This window comes from Molossus molossus, unplaced genomic scaffold, assembly GCF_014108415.1.
Source record: "Molossus molossus isolate mMolMol1 unplaced genomic scaffold, mMolMol1.p scaffold_m16_p_14, whole genome shotgun sequence".
Taxonomy (NCBI): Eukaryota; Metazoa; Chordata; class Mammalia; order Chiroptera; family Molossidae; genus Molossus; species Molossus molossus.
The window spans coordinates 73,742,249-73,761,298 of record NW_023425349.1 but is presented as its reverse complement, the minus strand read 5'-3'; the positions used below and the strand labels follow the sequence as shown (position 1 = coordinate 73,761,298).

The following is a 19,050-nucleotide window of genomic DNA, read 5'->3' as shown; positions in this document are numbered from 1 at the left end:
ACAGATACCTGAAAAAGAGCATGTTAGAAGCCAAGCTTTCATCTCTCCTCCTAAAAGCATGATCTTCCACTTGTATTTTCTATTTTGGGATATAAAAGAGGATGAATCACTATCCTTAAGATAAAATCTTTTCAATCATAAAAGATAAAATCTTTTAATCATAAAAAGGTCATGTAAAAGCTCTTCCAAACCAGTGTTAATAGTCCAATAGCCTACTAAATTGTCAAGAACTTATGTTCAAATCAAGGTTGTAATTTCAGCTCAGTCAAGATAAAAATGTGGGGTCGTTTATTAAAGCTCTCTGGGCCTACTTTTCCTCAGCTCTGAAATGCAGATAATCAAACCTATACCACCTAACCTTAAACTTAAATTAGGTAATTAAATGAGATAATTCCTATAAGGTGGATAAATAGGCATGGTAGACTCAAATCAAACATTAAACTTTTTCTCTAACAGAAACAAATATGAAGTTAAGACATGCTGGCTAATTAATAAATTATTGATTCTAGAAAGATAGTTATGACCCAGGTTACAGGTAAAGGAAATAGCAAACCCACATCTCCTAGAAAAGAAGGGAAAATGGTGTGTGAAGTTTTTTAACACTGAAGAAAGCAGTATTGCCCCTTTTCAATCAAGGCCATATCTAAAGAGACTATAAGAGAGGCTAGAATCATACTCCTCAACTAACAATTTTGAAGACAAAATAGCAATATAAGTTCTCTGCTATATCCTCTTACACAAAATAAATTGATACAAATATAGTAGGACATACTTTCTTCATTCTAAAATATAAGCATTCTTTTATTTTAAAAAAGAACTAGAAAAAATGATGAATTATAATGATTAGCATTTTTTACTCTAGATATATTATTCTATAATATTATAATTAATTACTAATATCCCTACATATTGCTATAAATGTACTATTTATTTTTTATATTTCAAATGCTTTGTTTTATTACCAGTGATATCCCTCCCATACTATTAAAAAAACATTCAACTTAAATACTCTCAGTGGGAAAGAACTCTTCCCAGGAATATATTGTACTACATTTTACAGCTCACAAAATTTAAAAAGCAGGCAGTGATAACAACTAATGAAGGCTTCCTAGAACAAAGGAATCGGTACACAATGTTCTTAGTCTTCACTAAGACTGCTGTGGGCCTGCAAGACCAACCAAGATGATTAACTGAGCATGCATAGCAGTTTAGACTATGTGTCATGAGACGTACATGATCCAAAAAACCTTTTTTAAATGTGGAGTTTAAGTGCATGTTTAAAAATAGGATCTATTCTCCCTGGGGCCTAAATCATTCACTGGAAGTCAGTTGGGTACCTAAGAAATGATGCTCAGGTGTCTTACACATATAAATATACAGAAGTATTATAATGAACCACACTAGCTATTATGATGAAGCAGGCTTTGAGAAGAAAGAAAAGAAGCAAAAAAAGAAGCATTGGTCAAATGTCAACTATGTGCCATATGCTCTCATTTATTCATCTCATTGGTCTTCATTAAACCCTGCTGTGAGAATGTTATTAATCCCAGCTTGATAGGTAGAGAAACCAAGTCTCAGTGAGGGCAAGTAAGTTGACCCAGGTTGCACAAAGAGTTTGTGGCACAGCTGAGACTCCAACTCATGTTTGCCTGATCCCCAAATCCATGCCATTTCTACCATCTGACTCTTCACATTTAACTTTGTTCTGTTTTCTTACCTCTATTTATATACTCTTAACCTTCTCACCCAAACATCACTTCCATTCAATTTATCATTAAGAAAAGCATAACAAGTAATTTACACTTGTATATGTACCAAAAAATTAATTACTTGATGTTATTTTAGTACTTGATAGTACTTGATGTTATTTTAAAAATCCCATTTTGCAAGATGTTTTCATACATACTACCATATTTTTACCTCACTACAGAAAAAGGGGTTAAGAGATACAGTGTCCCTCTCAGAAGAGCAGAAAAGGGAAGTAGTAGAAAGGAAATGGAATCAATATGCTGGTGACTTTACAAATGTGGGGTTTTACCTTTCTAATAACATGCAAGTAGTAATCTATTTAATAGATGAAGAATTGGGGCTCAGAGTGACATAAGTGATTATTAAGGTCAGTATTCAAATCCTCATTTGTCTATTTTCAGTAACCCAAAAGAGACACAGAAAAGGGAAAAAACATTATAAAATATTTTAGACTTTTAAGACTAAACTCAAAAGATGCTTTCTCTCTCAAAACTTTACTGATCCTCCATCTTCACCCCTCCTGTGTTGACTATTGTCTGTTACTACAAGCTGCAGGGTCCACCACAATAAATAGCATGTTGTTTTTGCCCTCAGGAGTTTATAATCTAGGAAGATGGGAAAAGGCTACAACTGAACTGTCTCTTGGATCTCAGAGCATACATCCAAATAGAGTAAATTAAAACATTAAATGCAAACTCAAAATACAAACAAGAAAAAAGTATCAGTAAGCAATCCTGAAATGAGGAGGGATTTTATGAGCTTAAAACAATAGAACACACAAAGGAGAAAAGCATGATGGATCAGATGTCTTTCTTTTCACGATATAGGTCATTTATATTCCTGGATTCTCTCTTAATAATCTCTCTAAATTTTTTCTATTGAAGTGTTCTTTTTTCTGCTGACTTGTAAGAAACCTTGATATTTGAAATACAATCACACTTTGTATGCCCTATATCTTGGAAATATTTTTTCTTAGATGGCTACTTGCTTTTCAATTTTGAGAATGGGTTTTTATTGGATTTTTAATGCTTATGTTGAGTCTTTTACATTAATCTTCCTTCTTTTGCTTTTGTTTTATTTAGAAAGTTTTATCTAATCTTGACATTAAATAATTATTTATTGTGTTTTTCAAGTATTTTTAGAATTTTTTTTTTCATTTAATATTCTAATGAATCTGCAAATTATTTTGGTGTATGTTGGAGGGTAAGAATCCAACTCAATATTTTAAAGCAATTATTAACAACTATTGTATGAAATATGGTTTCCCATTGATTTGACTTGCTACCTGTACTATATATTCAATTCTTTTTTTTTTTTTTTGGTACATGCCCCTAGCGGGAACCAAACCTGTGACTCTCTGGTCCGCGGCTGACGCTCCAACAGCTGAGCCAAACTGGCCAGGACTATTTAATTCTTATATATAGTAAAATATCTTTGCTTTCTTATTTTGTTCCATTGGCAACTTCTTTCTTTTTCCTCTTCTCCTCCACCTCCTCTACTCCTTCTTTCTTTTAAGTACATCACACCATTGAAAGTTTTTGAGTTGTAGAGTGAGTTAATTCATCCCAATCTTTAAAATGATTCATTAAGGGAGTGCATAGCTAGAACTGGGGACAGAAAAGACAGAAAACTAACAGCACTCTGGTTTAAGGTAGAAACAATGAATGGGAAAGGAAGGAGACAATTGTAAGACACTGTGGAAAGAGCTGTTTGATGGAGCAATGATGTAGAGGTAAGGCATACTAGAAAAGGAGCGGTCAACATGCCCCACAGACGTCTCATGCAGTTGACCACAATGGGTAGTAGTATTAATAAGAAATAGGAACCTCAGAAGAAAAATGGGTAGGATGAAGAGAGAGAATGAGATTTGGAAGGGACTGATGATTGACCCCACCTTATAATTTCAAACGAATAAATCCTAATCTGAGCCTATGACTGAGAATGCTGCCATGTCACGTGGTAAAGTAGCACTCAAGATGCAGAATAAAAGCTTGCTATATATGTGACCTAACTGAACAACCACTAACTTAGTGAGAAATCAGTATTCCACACACTCTGGGGGAAATCTCAATGTAATTTCATTTCCCTGCCAAAATGGGAAAAGATACAAAGAAACAAAATGCATATTACAGATGAACACATTACAGAATTTAGTCTTGGCCTTTCCTTTCTTCTCTGAAATACAAAATACTACAAAACAAAAGATTGTAGCATCCTGTATTGAATACTGCTGAGTTTTAGGGAAGTAGATGCTTCTATTATTTAAAGATAGACTACAGTCTCTACGCAGATTATTTGTCTTAAAAGATTATTGAAACTGCTGAGATTATCAAGACTCTGTATGGAAAGAACATCTGAAGTGCACTTTAGACTTCTAAGCGATTCACTTTCCCAGTGTTTTCTACTTCTGGATACTTTCTGAGTCACTGAATCCAACACTCTTCAGCAAGGTCTCTCCTTCATTCAACAGATGCAAAGCAAGAGGAAGGATAAAGTAGGATCAACAAACAACAGGGAGGAATAAAAGTTTAACTAAGGCTTTGGATGAAACTGTTATCTCCACTCGGTAAACCAGATGTTAACATTCCATGCTCATTCTAAGAGAGTTATTAGATTTGACAAAGGTTTTGAGGAATGTGAGTCATTAATATGAGGGCTTTGTCATGGCTCAGTAACCACTCAGCTCTCTTCCTCATGTAATCCTGGATACACCTATGCAATGATCCCTGATTTATTACAGTAACATTGTTTTTCATTTAAAGGAGAATTCTTCATTTACACTGGACCACAGATGGAAGTATTAACTTTTCATTTTTCTTCTTTCTTGGTCTTCATTCTCTGATATTGACAAATTTCTCCACTCGTGAATCTCCACTCGTCATCCTTTCTTCTCTTCTTCTTTATCTATAATACTCATTCATCCTCATCATATTTTAAAAATTTGTTTGTTTTCTTTTTCACTACCACCTGAATCCTCCTTCCACTTTCTCCAAATTATTATGACAAAGAAGGAAAAATAATAATAAAGAAAAACTATAGCCAGGAGGCCTAGGCCCTAATGCTGGCTCTGATCCTAACTAACCATGTAACCTCGAACCAATATTTTCATTTTTGTGGGGTTATTAATTTAAGTTATGAGATTTTGTCATTTTTACCTTTAAGCCTCTGTTATTCTTATTCATACAATAATAAGACATTATCAAATCCACAAATATTCTAATTTTTCTTCACTTGCTGTGAATCAACAAATGAATAAGAGCTGCAATGTTCAGTATGGTAGTCACTAGCAACATATATTTGTATACATTTAAATTTGAGGAAATTAGATAATATTCACCAATGATACCTCTGATAAGGGGTCAATTCCCCAAATATATAAAGAACTCATACAACTCAACACCAGGAAGACAAACAATCCAATTAAAAAATGGGCATATCACCTGAATAGACACTTCTCCAACGAGGATGTACAGATGGCCAATAGACATAAGAAAAACTGTTCAATGTCACTAATCATCAAAGAGATGCAAACTCAAATGACAATTAGATATCACCTCACACCTGCCAAAATGGCTACCATCAGCAAACAACAAATATTCTTCTCTGAGGATATACAGAGAAGAGAAGCCTAGTACACTGCTGGTAGGAATGCAGACTGGTGCAGCAACTACGGGGAGCAGTGTGGAGGTGCCTCAGAAAATTGAAAATGGAACTGTCATTTGACCCAGCAATTTCACTCTAGGAATATATCCTAAGAATTGAAACACCAATTAGAAAGAATATATGCACCTTTATGTTTCTAGCAGAGTTATTTACAATAGCTAAGATCTGGAAACAGCCCAAGTGCCCATCAGTGATGAGTGGATAAAAGACTGTGGTACATTTACATCATGGAATACTATGCAGCTGTAAAAAAGAAGGAGCTCTTACCCTTTGAGAAAGCATGGAGGACCTGGAGATTATTATGCTAAAATAAAATAAGCCAGTCAGACAAAGACAAATATTATATGATCTCACTTATATGTGGAACCTAATGGACAAAATGGGTCCAGAGATATGTATGCATGGAACAGAATAACAGATCTCAGTGGGTGGCATGGGGAGGACGAAAAGAGATTAACCAAAAACATATATGCATATATAGTATGGGGTAGGCCTGGGGTGAGGTCGGGGTTGGGTGGAGGGGGGCAAAAATGAAGAAAATGGGAGACATCTCTAATACTGTCAACAGTAAGAAAATAAGGTAATATAATGAAGTAGTTTTTAAAATCCAATTATTCAGATGCACTAACTAAATTTTGAGTGCTCAAAGGCTACGTGTAGCAAGTGATTGCCCTATTGGATAGTGCAGATAGTATAGAACATGTATACCATCATAGAAAGTTCTATTGGATAGCACTGAATTAGAACAACCTAGTGTATATGAAACACTATGCAAAATATAGACATAGAAATGATAATAATTGCCTTCAAAAAGCTTGCAATTGGGAGAAAAATGCAAACATACTTGCAGTGTTAAAAAAAAAGAAAGAAAAATAAAAATACTGTTTATGGCAGCCTTTAGGATATGACCTGGTGTCCTATTAAACATCCCTTATCTTCAGTTCCTACATTTGTAAAATGAGATTATACTAGACCATATCTATATTCCTTTCAGGTTTTAACTAAGATTCTATTATTCTGCTGGATTTATGTTTATATGATCATCTTTAGTCTAAGAATTCATATAGAAAAAGGTAGGATTTAAACTGGGCCTTGAAAGATACATGAGATTGGGATAAGCAGAAATGAGGGGAAGTTGTATGTGTAGGCTGTACCAAAATAGGTTTACATCAACCAACAGGTTCTTCTTACACTGACAGTTTAAGAAAGGCTTAGCGCCCATAAGTCAGGAATGAGGTTCCTGCATAGGCTGGGAAGTTTAACTCTAAACTCAAATCCTGTTCAACTCTAAGTGTCTTAAATTATGAAAGTATGAACTGGAGTGTATGAATGTAGTGAGAGTTGAGGACATATGAAAATAAAGGGGGCTGAAGTTATTTATTAGATTACAGTATTCAAATTAATTAAAAAAAAAAGTTAGCTTGGATCCCCCTTATTCAATGGGGAGGGTACTGGGAACCATGGAGAAATGCAATCGAAATAATCTCAAGGACAAGACATGTGAGACTATTTAAGGTCTCTCTACCTTGTTGAGGAATATTGTATAAAGATAAAAAATACAATAATTTAACTATCTAGAATTCTTGCAACGTCCTACAATAAACCTAAACTTCATTTTATTTTTAAAAAAATTTTTAAGAAACACCTCCAATTTTTATTTATAAAATTAATCAAAACAGCAACAATAGATTTACAGAGCCACATATCAATAACAAAACAAGATAGAAACAAAATATTCCAAAGACATCTTGAAAAGTTTCAAAGGCATACACACCAAACTAAACCCATGGGTGCACACAGGTTATATTTGCTCCTGCATTTTCTCAAAAAGTTCTTCTTTATATTTGCCTTTCTCTTTTCCAACTTGTGGAGATTTGGCTTTGCGTTCAAGAATTTTTTTCTGATCTTTGTCCAGGTTTAGCTTGGTGATAACCACCTCGCTTGGGTGAATGCCCACATATACAATTGTGTCGTTAGCCTTCTCATGCTGCACCCACTCGATGTAGATGACATATTTCTTTCTGTACACCTGTACTACCTTGCCAATTTGCTGACCATTGTAGTGTCCTCGAACCACCTGGACCTCGTGGTCCTTGCGGATGGGCATGGAGCGGACGTTGTATTCCTGCCGCAGTTCTTTGGAGAGAAGGGAAGACATGATCTTCCGACACACGTGGGAGGGGGCATTGAAGTGGCGTTTGCGGTTTTTGCTACGGTCCAAGGTCACAAAGGGGTAGAACTTCATGGTGACCGTCTGCCAGTGCTGGAAGTGGTCAAAGAGTGCACATGCAGGGCAGAAAATGAGCCTAAACTTCATTTTAGACTGGATTGGTTCAGGACCTCCTGAAGCAAAGATCTGGTCTCGGTGAGGAAAACATAATTAAGTTATTCCAGAGAGTAAAATAGTGCACTTTCCCAAGAATAAAGAATGTCTTCCCTGCCTACTTAGAAGGATGTTCTTTCAACATGTCCACCTTCCTGGGGGAAATGAGTTTCAGAAGTCTGTAATCTCATCAAAGGAAGCCAAGTGACAGAGGCTCTCTCCCTAGGAGAAGGAAATCAGAAAATCTTCCTTTCTTTCCTTCCAGGCCCTAGTCATTGTTTTCCTGGAGACTAGTTTCCAAGCTATTGAAATTTTCCTTCATCCTTCTGAACCTTCAGTCAGATTTGAGGAAGTGGTGATTTCTCCTGGATTCCTTCTTTTAAGCTCACCCTTTTGAGTTACAGGGTCCAGCCAGGCCTTAGCTCAATTCTTGGTCAGCCTAGCATTTGACATTTTGCAGTCTTAGACAGTGGTCTGAAATGAGTCTGGATGCACAGACTTCCAGACAGGTTACCTTCATTAAGTATATTTTTCTCAAATCTTGGCGAACAGTTCTGGAATGAGATAACCTGATGCCTTCGGGGTATATCAGGAATCTTCAAGACTGAAATGCATGAAATGTGGGCTCTATACCAGCTCAATGATTCGAAGCCGGAACTCTCCAATTCAAAAGAGAGGGAACACTGTGGAAAACTTGAGGAGTTTAAACATGTTTATTAAAGGTAATTGAATCTGTATTCTTTTATTCCACAAATTCACTGGGAAGTCCTGACAATACTTTCTGTTTTCATACAACAAAATGATAGCAATTTTGACTTCTTTTTTTCTTTGCTGACTCACCAGAGGGATCTAGAAATGCTCTTCTTCCCGGAAAATAGGAGAGCAAAGGTTTCTCAGCTAAACACAGATGGGTGCTTAGTAGATAAAGCATAGTCCTGCTAACCCACCCCAAGAATTACTAGACTTTGGCTTCCCGCTCATACACATGCTGGAGAACCAGACTGGATGTCATCTTCAGAGTCGTGAGACAAGTTGCTGGGAGTGTGGGTGAAGGAAAAGAGGACCATCAAAATATACCCCTTTGAATTACAAGGCTCAGGCTTACCTTTTTAATATTACTTTGATAAACTATACTATGTGGTAGCCATTTTGATATCGCTTGCAGGGCAAAAGTCAACTCAGCCATCACCTTCTCTAGTCAGTGAGGAAGTGGTTGTCCAGGATTATGGAGGTGTGCATTCTGTTCTCTGCTATAAATGAAATGTGGAATTGTATTGTTTCTGATGTGAATTTCCCTGATACCTGCTATAGTGTCAATTATATTACGACACCGTTAGCCAACACAGACTAGACATTGTGTGGCTTCAAAGGTCGTCTTATTTTGCTTTTCCAACTCCCACTCAGGGGAGAGAAGAGATGAAACCTGAGAAGGAGAAATGCTCCTAAGTTGTTCAGAAGCCTACAGGGACTGCCCACTTAATTATCATCTTTATAACCAGCACTGAGCAAATGTGACACTATCCCACAATAACTGGTAGCAGTAGTCAAATGATAGAGTTTCCTTTCCTTCTTCATCTAGGTTCCCTAGTGGTAGACAGGCATCCTGTTTTGTGTATACTTTCTAAACAATGTGTTTAAGACATATTTAAATACTTTCATTTACAAGCCTGAGAAAACAGCTGTTCAGCTCCAAATTATAGCTCTTGGAAGGTGCCAGAGATATAAACACAGAACCACATAAACAGTTGAATTTATCTCTTGGCAACTTTTCACAACACTTTCAGCAAATGGAGCACCCATGTGTGAAAGAAAAATAATCAGGCACATGCCCTATTAGGTGACAGGTTTTCGCATGTAACAAAAAAGGCACCTTTTTATTCTCCACACTCCCAGCTACCCACCAACCCTCACTCCAAATGCCATTTGAGAAATCCATCAGTATACAGATTCAAACAAATCTCACTCCCCTCAGAAACTCTTTTTTGTATCTCAGGATGAATTTTTCCTCCTGGTGAATCATCTCAAGATTCACCCCAAATGCACTAGGGGCTTGTGGGGCAATAGTACCATGTCATGTTCTTGCTTATTCAAACCAAAGATGTGGTCTTCTAAGAGTTCTTCCTAGCACTGTATGAGAGTGGCCGATTAATTTTCTGGATTTAAAACTGTCTTGAAAGTTGTACATGTCAATAGACAATGTAATTGGGGTCTGTGTCGAAAACTGGTAGTTAAGCTAGGGCCGTTTAAGCTCCAGGTGGCGGCCTTGCTTCCCAGAGAATACCCAGTTTCGGACTGGACAAGTAGCTCACCAGTCATTCTAGTTTCTGAATTTAACAGAGAAGAGTTGTGAAGGGTAGCAGAGTGGGCTGCCCTGAAATATGACTGTAGGAGTTCAGGACAAGCCACCACAAAACATGCTGCTTTGATAGATTGATCATTTTGAGCTGTAGGCACTTGAAAAACAGCCAATGAAGGGAAGGGCTTTTACTGAACTCCCTTGTCTGCCTAAAAACAGATACTAAGAAAAGGACTCAGTTGTCATAAGTCCCTTCCCCAGGAGTTTTATCAACCAATGAAGATTGGCTCTTTCCACAGGAGAGGAGAGAAACATCACAAAGTATCATACCTCCTTATCTTTTATTCTCGGGGCCCATTCATCTTTTCTAAATATCATTTACTGTCCCTTAAGAGATCTACATTCTCCTCTCTGTACCCAACATGATATTTAAGCCTGAATTCTAAAGCCACCTCAGGGAGTTACTTGTTTTTTCCTGTATGTATCTCTGTATACATGAGATATACATGTTAATAAACTTCTGTTTGTTAACTTGTCTTTTATTACAGGGATCTCAGCTAAAAACTTAGAAGGGTAGAGGGGGAATTCTTTCTTCTCCCCTATAGATGACACACAATTTTCAGAAGAGTTTTTCCACTTAAGAGGAACTTATCCCACTAGAGCTATCAAATGACACCAAAATTCAGAACAAGCGCTATGACAAGAAATATCAGGTGTTCCATCATTTAAATTACCACTAATGCCAGTGAGTGACAGGAAATAACAAAGGTAGGGAGTGAGTGAATTGAGCCCCAGCTGACCTGTGCTCACTTTCTTAGGAAGAAGAGACTGCTTTTAGAGTACTTAGGATTTTCCCAGAAAAATCTGTGAATTATCTTGAATTCACATTTGCCTCCACCAAACCCTAGAACTAGTATTAACCATCATTTTAAAAGTGACTTCCAGCATCCCATTATGTTTTAAGATTCTCCAGGCTAACAGGTTAACACGATGACCCTGAGATAATGGTGTAGCAACCATCTTACAATGAAATAGCATTAGAGAGTGTTTGGATCCTCTATCACAACATGGTTTGGGGAAATCTCTGAATCCCAGCCAGGATACCATTTAGCTAAAAGTGGGCTGTCTCTGTACCCATTCAAAATGCTTTGTCCTTCCAGTGTTTTTATCTTGACCACAACCAAGTGAGGTAGAGATATTATCCAATTTTTGTTAATAATGAACTAAGACTAAGTGATGAACATAAGGTCATAACTAGTAAGTGTCAAAGCTAGGTATGCTCTCCCAATTTAGTAGCATTTCCACTTCCTGGAAAGGTATCAATATACTATACTTGAAGTTCAGATTGTTCCTGACACATGATAAGTAACTAGTACACATAAATTTAATGTTAATGGTTCTTATTTTTTCTTTGTTTTTCTTTTTAAATCCTCATCTGAGGACATTTTCCATTTATCTTTAGATAGAGTGGGAGGGAGGGGGAGAGAGAGAGAAAAAGAGAGAGAAACATTGATGTGAGAGAGACACATTGATTGGTTGCCTCCCACACGACCCTGACCAGGGCTGGGGACTGAACTGCAACCGAGGTACGTGCCCTTAACCGGAATCAAACCTGCAACTCTGGTCCACGGGCGGACACTCTAACCACTAAGCCAAACTGGCCAGAGCTGCTTTGATGCCTTTTTTTTTTTTTCTTTATTGATTTTAGAAGGAAAGGAGGGAGAGGGAGAGAGAGAAAGAGAGAGAAACACTGATGAAAGAGAACATTGATTGGCTGCCTCTTCCATGCACCCCACTGGGGATTTGACCTACAACCTGGGCATGTGCCCTGACCGGGAATTGAACCAGTGACCTCTTGGTGCAGGGGTCCATGCTCAACCACTGAGCCACACTGGCCAGCCGTTTTGATGCTCTTTAATGTAAGTTACTCATTATATCTGTTTTTAGATGGTAAGCAGAAAAGTATTCTCTATAAAATTGTTTACCTCATTATTCCTAATAAAACAGTGCTATTTGATATTTATTAAGGCCTAAATAAGTATGACATTTTCTTAAAATATCCTATACCTATGCCTCAAAACTACAGTTATATATGTGTAAATGGGTTCAGAAAGCTTACATGACTTTTCCCATCATAAGTGGTGGAATACAAACTTAGGTCCACCACAGTCAATAATGCTTAAGGGGCTGTGTGTCCTCTCATCTCACAAGTTTATGTGGCTGTGAAGAATGATTCCATTATGTAAAATAATGAAACTACGAAAGGAAGTGTGTTTGAGTGGGTAAAATTAAATTTCACCTAGGTATGCTTATTTATTTATTTTTTATCCTCACCCGAGGACATTTTTCCAATTTTTGTTCAGGTAGAGTGGGAGGAAGAGAGAGAGAGAAACATCAATGTGAAAGGGACACATCGAGTGGTTGTCACCCGCACGACCCATCCAGGGCCGGGGACAAACTGCAACCGATGTACGTGCCCTTAGCGGGAAGTGAACCCGGGTCTCTCTGGACCGCAGGCCAACACTCTAACCACTGAGCCAAACCAGCCAGGGTTAGGTATGCTTATTTTAAAGAGATGGTTAAACAATCTAAAGAAATGTTTAGTAGGACATTGAGAAAACCTGGAAGAGAGATCAACAGGACATCTTTGAAACAAATCTTGGATCAACTTGAAGCTTTAAGATTTTGTTAATTTTTAATGGTCTACATATATTGAAAATAAAGAGAGCTGAAACAGAGACTTGGAGAATATCCAAAGTTATGGCAATGTCAGGAAAGGAAAATATTTCTTGCGTGCCTGCCATCTACCATACGTTGCCTCATATGCCCACTCTGGCTCAGTGGTTATCAAACGGGTGATTTTGTTCCCCCCTCCATAGACATTTGTCAATGTCTAAACACATGTTGTCACAACTGGGCTAGAGATACTGGAATGGGGCAGAGGCCAGGATGCTACTAATTGTCCTACAATGCACAGGACAGCCCTTGACAACAGAGAATTGTGTGTTACGTGCCACCAAGTCAGCTCCAACTCCTGGTGACCCTATGAATGAGTGATGTCCACAATGTCCTGTCTTCAGCAGCCCTGCTCAGCAACCATAGATTCATGCCTATGGCTTCTTCTATGGAGTCAAACCATGTCATACTTAGCCTTCCTCTTTTCCTGTTGCCTTCTACTTTTCCCAGTGTTATTGTCTTTTCCAAAGAACCCTGCTGTCTCGTGGTGTGACAGGAGAATAGCTTCAGTTGTCATTTTTGCCTCCAGCTATCTTTCAGGCTTCATTTGCTCTAGAACCTTCCTGTTTGTTTTTCTGGAACGCCAAAACTCTCTTCCAACATCATATTTCAAATGAATTAATTTTTTTCCTATCAGCCTTTTTCACTGTCCAACTTTTTGCATCTGTACATAGATTACAAAATTAATCTGGCCCCAAATGTTAATAGTGCTAAGGTTGAGAAATCTTGCCTCTAGGTATATAAAAATAAAAAGACTGAAATTTTAAAAAATGAAACATTCATCTGGCTTTTGGGAGGAAAATTGTCACAATAAGGAAAAACCTTATGGAGAGAATAGCTTCAGGGTAAGCACACAGAGTTACATTTTCTATTACATAATATAACAAGGACCTTTAGTTATAAGTTATAAAGGGAAATTAAAATAATTTGCATAGTTTTGGGGATGTCAGGTAACAGAAAAAGAGCAAAAACAATACAAAATGGCCTTGAGGTAAAAGATAAAGTTGATAGTATTTCTCATTATAATTCAAACACACATTAAATTTTGCCAAAAATGAAGCATATTCCCACTAATGAGTGTTATGAGTTTAACTGTGTCCCTCCCAAATTCATGCTAAAATCCTAACCCCCCTGCAACTCAGAATTTGACCTTATTTTGAGAATAGAGTCTTTACAGAGGTAATCAAGTTAAAGTGAGGTTATTAGCGTGGGCCCTAATCCAATATAACTGGTGTTCTTATAAAAAGAGGAAACTTGGACACCACATAGAAGGAAGACAATGTAAAGAGACACAGGGAGAAGAAACCCAGCTACGAGCCAAGGAGAAAGCCTTGCATCCTTCTTCACAGCCCTCAGAATACCTGCAGGTCACTGGTTACTTTCACACTGGACTTGGATAGACACTGGGTGTGCCTGGGAAGGGCACTGCCTACATGTGGCCCTACTCTGCAAAGGTTGTGAGAAATAATATGAAACGACTGAGTCACTGTTTTACATTTCTTCCTATAGTTAGGAGTTTAACAATTTGGTAAAAGCAAAGAGTCTGAGCATTCAGATTTAAATCCTGACTCCACAAGGAAACCTGGAAATACTAGTTAACTTTTTGGAGATTCAATAATTCCTATATCACAGAAGTTGTAGATATGAAGTCCTGGGCATAGTCCTTGGTGTAGAATGCAATTATAAAATTCAGGTATAATTATTATAGTAAAAACCTACCAGAGAGTAGGAGAGTATGTGGTGTGAGCCTAACAATGTACATTTGTCCTAATTAATTTTAAAAATGTATTGAGTACTTTGCCAGATTTGTGTTACCACCTTCACGTGTCTACATTATCTCATCTTAATCCTATGAGATGAAGCCCATGATTATAATTAATTATAATAGTCCCATTATACATATGGAAAAAGCTTCATTTTGTAGGTTATCTAATTCAGTCAAAGTCACTTTGCTGATAAGAGAACCAGGTCAGGAACTCAGGTCTCCCCTGGCAGGTTTGGCTCAGCCGCCAGCACTGGCCTGAGATCCGAAGGGTCTCAGGTTCGATTCGTGGTCAAGGGCATATACTTGGGTTGAAGGTTCGACCCCTGGCCCCGGTGGGGTCAATCGATGTGTCTCTCTCACACCAATGTTTCTCTCTCTCTCCCTCCCTTCTACTCAATCTAAAAATCAATGGAAAAATATCCTCGGGTAAGAATTAACAAAATAAATAAATAAATAAATAAATAAATAAATAAATAAATAAATAAATAAATGTCTATCTGACCCCTTAGCCATATTTTAACCAAAACGAGGACATCTCTCTGCTTCCTTATAGAGAAAATGAAAGGAAAGGGGAAACTGATTCTGTAACTGTATTGAAACTGTAACAAGTGCAAGTTATCGGGACCTATGGTGTTTATCTGAGCCAACACAGTTTTGGACATTGGCTCCCAAAGCCCCACTTCTTACATGTTGGGATCTAAAAAAAAGTGACCTGGGATTTAAGTTTGGGGAGAAAAATTACAATGAGTTTTAGTAAAACATGGGAATTGTCTCCTATGACATTTCCCAAACCAGTTCAGTGACTTGGTGGGCTGGGATGGAGCCGGGCATGGTAAGCATTATGAGCTGAAAGAAAAAGATCTCCTGCCACCCCCTCACCTTCTAGTGCAAGAGCACAGCTGGTGTGTTGGCCTGTGTTCCAGGCAACATGCTTCTTCTGACCTTAGGCTTTGGTCCATATGGCATTGTCTCTCCAAGTAGAAAAGAAAAGCTGTTTTGTTTATTAAAAATTAGGTTCATATATACATAACATTGACAAAGGCATTGTAGGAGTAAGAACCATTTGTTAACTTGTAACTTAACAACATGCCCCTTTGGACACGGGAAAGGTTTCAAGGGGCCAGAAAAGCACCTTCTTGCTGTTTGATCAATACTAATCCCCCAAAATCCACTGCCTGAACCCAGACAAAGGGCAAATTATATGACTGTTGAGAAGTTTATTTTTCCAGATGGCCAACCTGAAGTTATAGTTCATTGGCAGATTAAGTCCCCTTATACAGCGAAATCCAGCCCAATCATGTGTTTAATAAAAGCACAAAGCTTGCTTCAAATTATTTGGAAACATGGAAGGTGCTGGAGAGAGTGTACAAAGGGGAGCCCTTGTCACATATTGAGTTTCATCTTTCATGTTTGGTCAGACGGTAAGGTAACAGACTTGTGAAAAATACTTTCCAATTATCCCAGTGATTCCCGTTTATATTAGTCTAATTCTTCAAAGACAGCCACTTGCCTTACTACCTTGATAAGGTCAAGCTGTTTCTGGGTTCCCAGTGAGCTGATATTTCTTCTTTAATATTTCTCTATGGGTAGTAAATATTTCTATGTCTATATCTATGTCTATGTCAATGTCTATATCTATATCTATATCTATATCTATATCATCTATCTGCATATAGACATATAGGACACATAAGCTATCTGGGAGATGTGTATACAGTATATACACAATATATACCTTCTATATATGATATATGATATGTAGGACACTTTATATGGGAGATGTGTATCTCACAGATATACATATACATCTATCCTTGTCACTGATATATAGAGACAGCTATATGCTAGGTCTTTGATTTCATGGGGCAGAGTGAAAGATAAAGCTGGAACAACAAAAGAAAATAAAAATCAATCTAGTCCACTGTTCAGCAAGTTTAATTAATATAATCATCTGTTCCATCCATTTGATTTTTCAAATAAGTATTATATTGAGCAGCAGAGAGTAGAGGGGTGGGGGAAAAATGGTTAGGAATTAAGAGTCCAGTTGCTTTCATGATAATACAATGGATAGTAATACTGATACCTCTCATTTAATGAAATAAGTGTGTATTGTGTGTCAGAGAGTAGGCTAAAGACTTTGTGTATATTTGTGCCATTTAACCTCACTGCAACATTATAATACTAAACGTTCCATTTCATAAATGAGAAAACAAGCTTAGGAACTTGCTGTCCTACTAATAAGTATTGGTAGAATTAGGATTCAAAACCTATCAGTCCTACTCCAGGGATGTTAAGCTTAACTACTATGCTCTCATTTTTTTACTCATTCATTTACTCCACAAACACTTTCTTAAATACCTGTTCAGTACCACACATTAAATATTGGATAAAGACACTCTTCATTCATTGAGCTCTCCATCTTTGGGGGAGACAGTCATTAAAAAAAAAAAAAAAAGTGCAGTGTGATAATGCATGTTTTAGAATGGAGTTGTGTAAGAGTGCCACAGGCCCAAAATAAAGTGACCATTGCTGACGCTTGGGAAAAGGAGATGGAGTGAGAGCTCAAAGGCACAGAATTATCATCCAGAATACTCTTCTTCTACCTCCAAACCAAGAGACATGCTTTAAATAGGATTTGTGGGATAAAACAAACAACAAATTTGTTTTCATGCTTGGTTTTCCCCTAAGATTCCATTTTAAAATTCTATAAAAGAGCCCTATTTAAGATAAAAAAAAAATCTAATCTATCTTTATACTTCTCTTGTCTCTGCTCCAAGTCTACAATGCCTCTATTTTTCACTACTTTTCTAATGAAATTCATGTCCTCCAGTTTAGTCTCTGTTCATCTCAACCTTTTCCCTGTTACCAAGGTGGACTTCCTAATATGAAAACCCAACCAATGCACGTCCCTAGTAAATATCCTTTGGTGGTTCTCCATTACCCTTACTAGAGTGTTCAATTTAGTTCTCCATCAACTCCCTCCATGTTTTGCCTCCGTGACATGAACAGCTATTTATTCAGTGCTGACTTGTTTTAGGCAGTTTAAATAGCCCATCTCTAATATTCACATAAACCTTAAAATGTAGGATATTTAATTCTCATTTACAAATGAGGGAACAGAGGATCAGAGCAATTGAGTGACTCGTTCAAGTTCGTGCCAATAATAGATGGCAGAATGACAACTAACACTGTTGTATTCCCCATTAGACAAATGGGTAATTTAAGGCAAATAGTTCACTTTTTTCATTATAAAATTTTAACATAATGCCTGATAGTGAATAGGTGAATTAATAAATAAATAGATACATGTTTTCAATTCTGCTGAAAAAAAAAGTAGTTCTTTATTTCACATTCCGTGCATCTTATTCTCCGAATGACTAGATTTTTTTTTTTTTAACCCTCACCCGAGGACATTTTTCCATTTTTTGTTCAGGTAAAGTGGGGGGGGGGGAGAGGAACAGAGAGAGAGAGAGATACATCGATGTGAAAGGGACACATCGAGTGGCTGCCACCCACACAGCCGACCAGGGCCGGGGACAAACTGCAACCGAGGTACGTGCCCTTAGCGGGAACCGAACCCGGGTCTCTCCGGACCGCAGGCCGATGCTCTAACCGCTGAGCCAAACCGGCCAGGGCTGAATGACTACATTTCATAGACTTCCTCAAATGTCATTACACAATAAAACCAGCCTCAGATTTCTTTCCTCACTTGGTTCCAAGTGAGTATCCCCAATCTATTTGGACTCCTCTTATGCACAGGTAGAAAGCCAAAGTGTTCACGATCATTCTAGTCTCTCATTATCTACTATTACAACGTGCTGTGAAAATCTCTGAGCTGTGAGTGTTATATGGAGCCAGATCTCCTCAATCCACATCCCATCTCTATCATTGAGTTGTATGACTTATGTGTATAATGGCTAGATGTGTGGATTCTTAGTTGCAACATAGAGTATGAATGAGAAAAGGAAGATATTGTAACTGCCCTAATGGGATATGTAGTAGTGCCCATCTTAAGATGTTTTTAGAAGAATAGATAAGTTAATACATGTAGAATGTTCAGAACAGTAATTGCTACAGAGTAAGTACTCTAACTGGGTTTACTATTACTAATGTAATTTTATATTATCCTTATGTCCATATTGCAATAGGTAGTATAAATATTATTTCAATTTTATTTACAAGAACATAGAGGAGAGATGAGTCATGTCCCAAAAGTCAATGAATTCTAATAACTAGGAATCCATCTTCATAAGGCTTTTGAGCACATGATACAAAGGAATAAAGGGGGTATATTAAACAATAAAGATATCTCTGTCCTGTTAGTGAAGAAGCCCCAAATGGGAACACTTCAATAAGATCCTGAATTAGGCCTTTGTATAAGAGTTTTGCCAATTGCATTTCCACTCTATCCATTGAGTTCAGCCCTGAGGATCAAATAAATAAAAGAGTTTTTGGAAAAGTAATTTATACTATAAGAGGTTGCTGTTAATAACAAAATAAAATTTAAATATGTAGAAA

The 19,050-nt window shown here is 37.4% G+C and overlaps 1 protein-coding gene across 1 annotated transcript; it reads right to left on the bottom strand.

Moving 5' to 3' along the window:
• Positions 1–7,213: 7,213 nt before the first annotated feature.
• LOC118629338 (60S ribosomal protein L26-like 1) lies at positions 7,214–7,657 on the bottom strand. Its single transcript, XM_036260370.1, has one exon. The coding sequence runs from the start codon at positions 7,655–7,657 to the stop codon at positions 7,214–7,216; it is 444 nt and encodes a 147-aa protein (XP_036116263.1).
• Positions 7,658–19,050: the final 11,393 nt, after the last annotated feature.

What these genes read in the sequence shown, in the direction of transcription:
- LOC118629338 (XM_036260370.1), bottom strand. Translation starts at nt 7,657, where the DNA reads ATGAAGTTCTACCCCTTTGTGACCTTGGACCGTAGCAAAAACCGCAAA.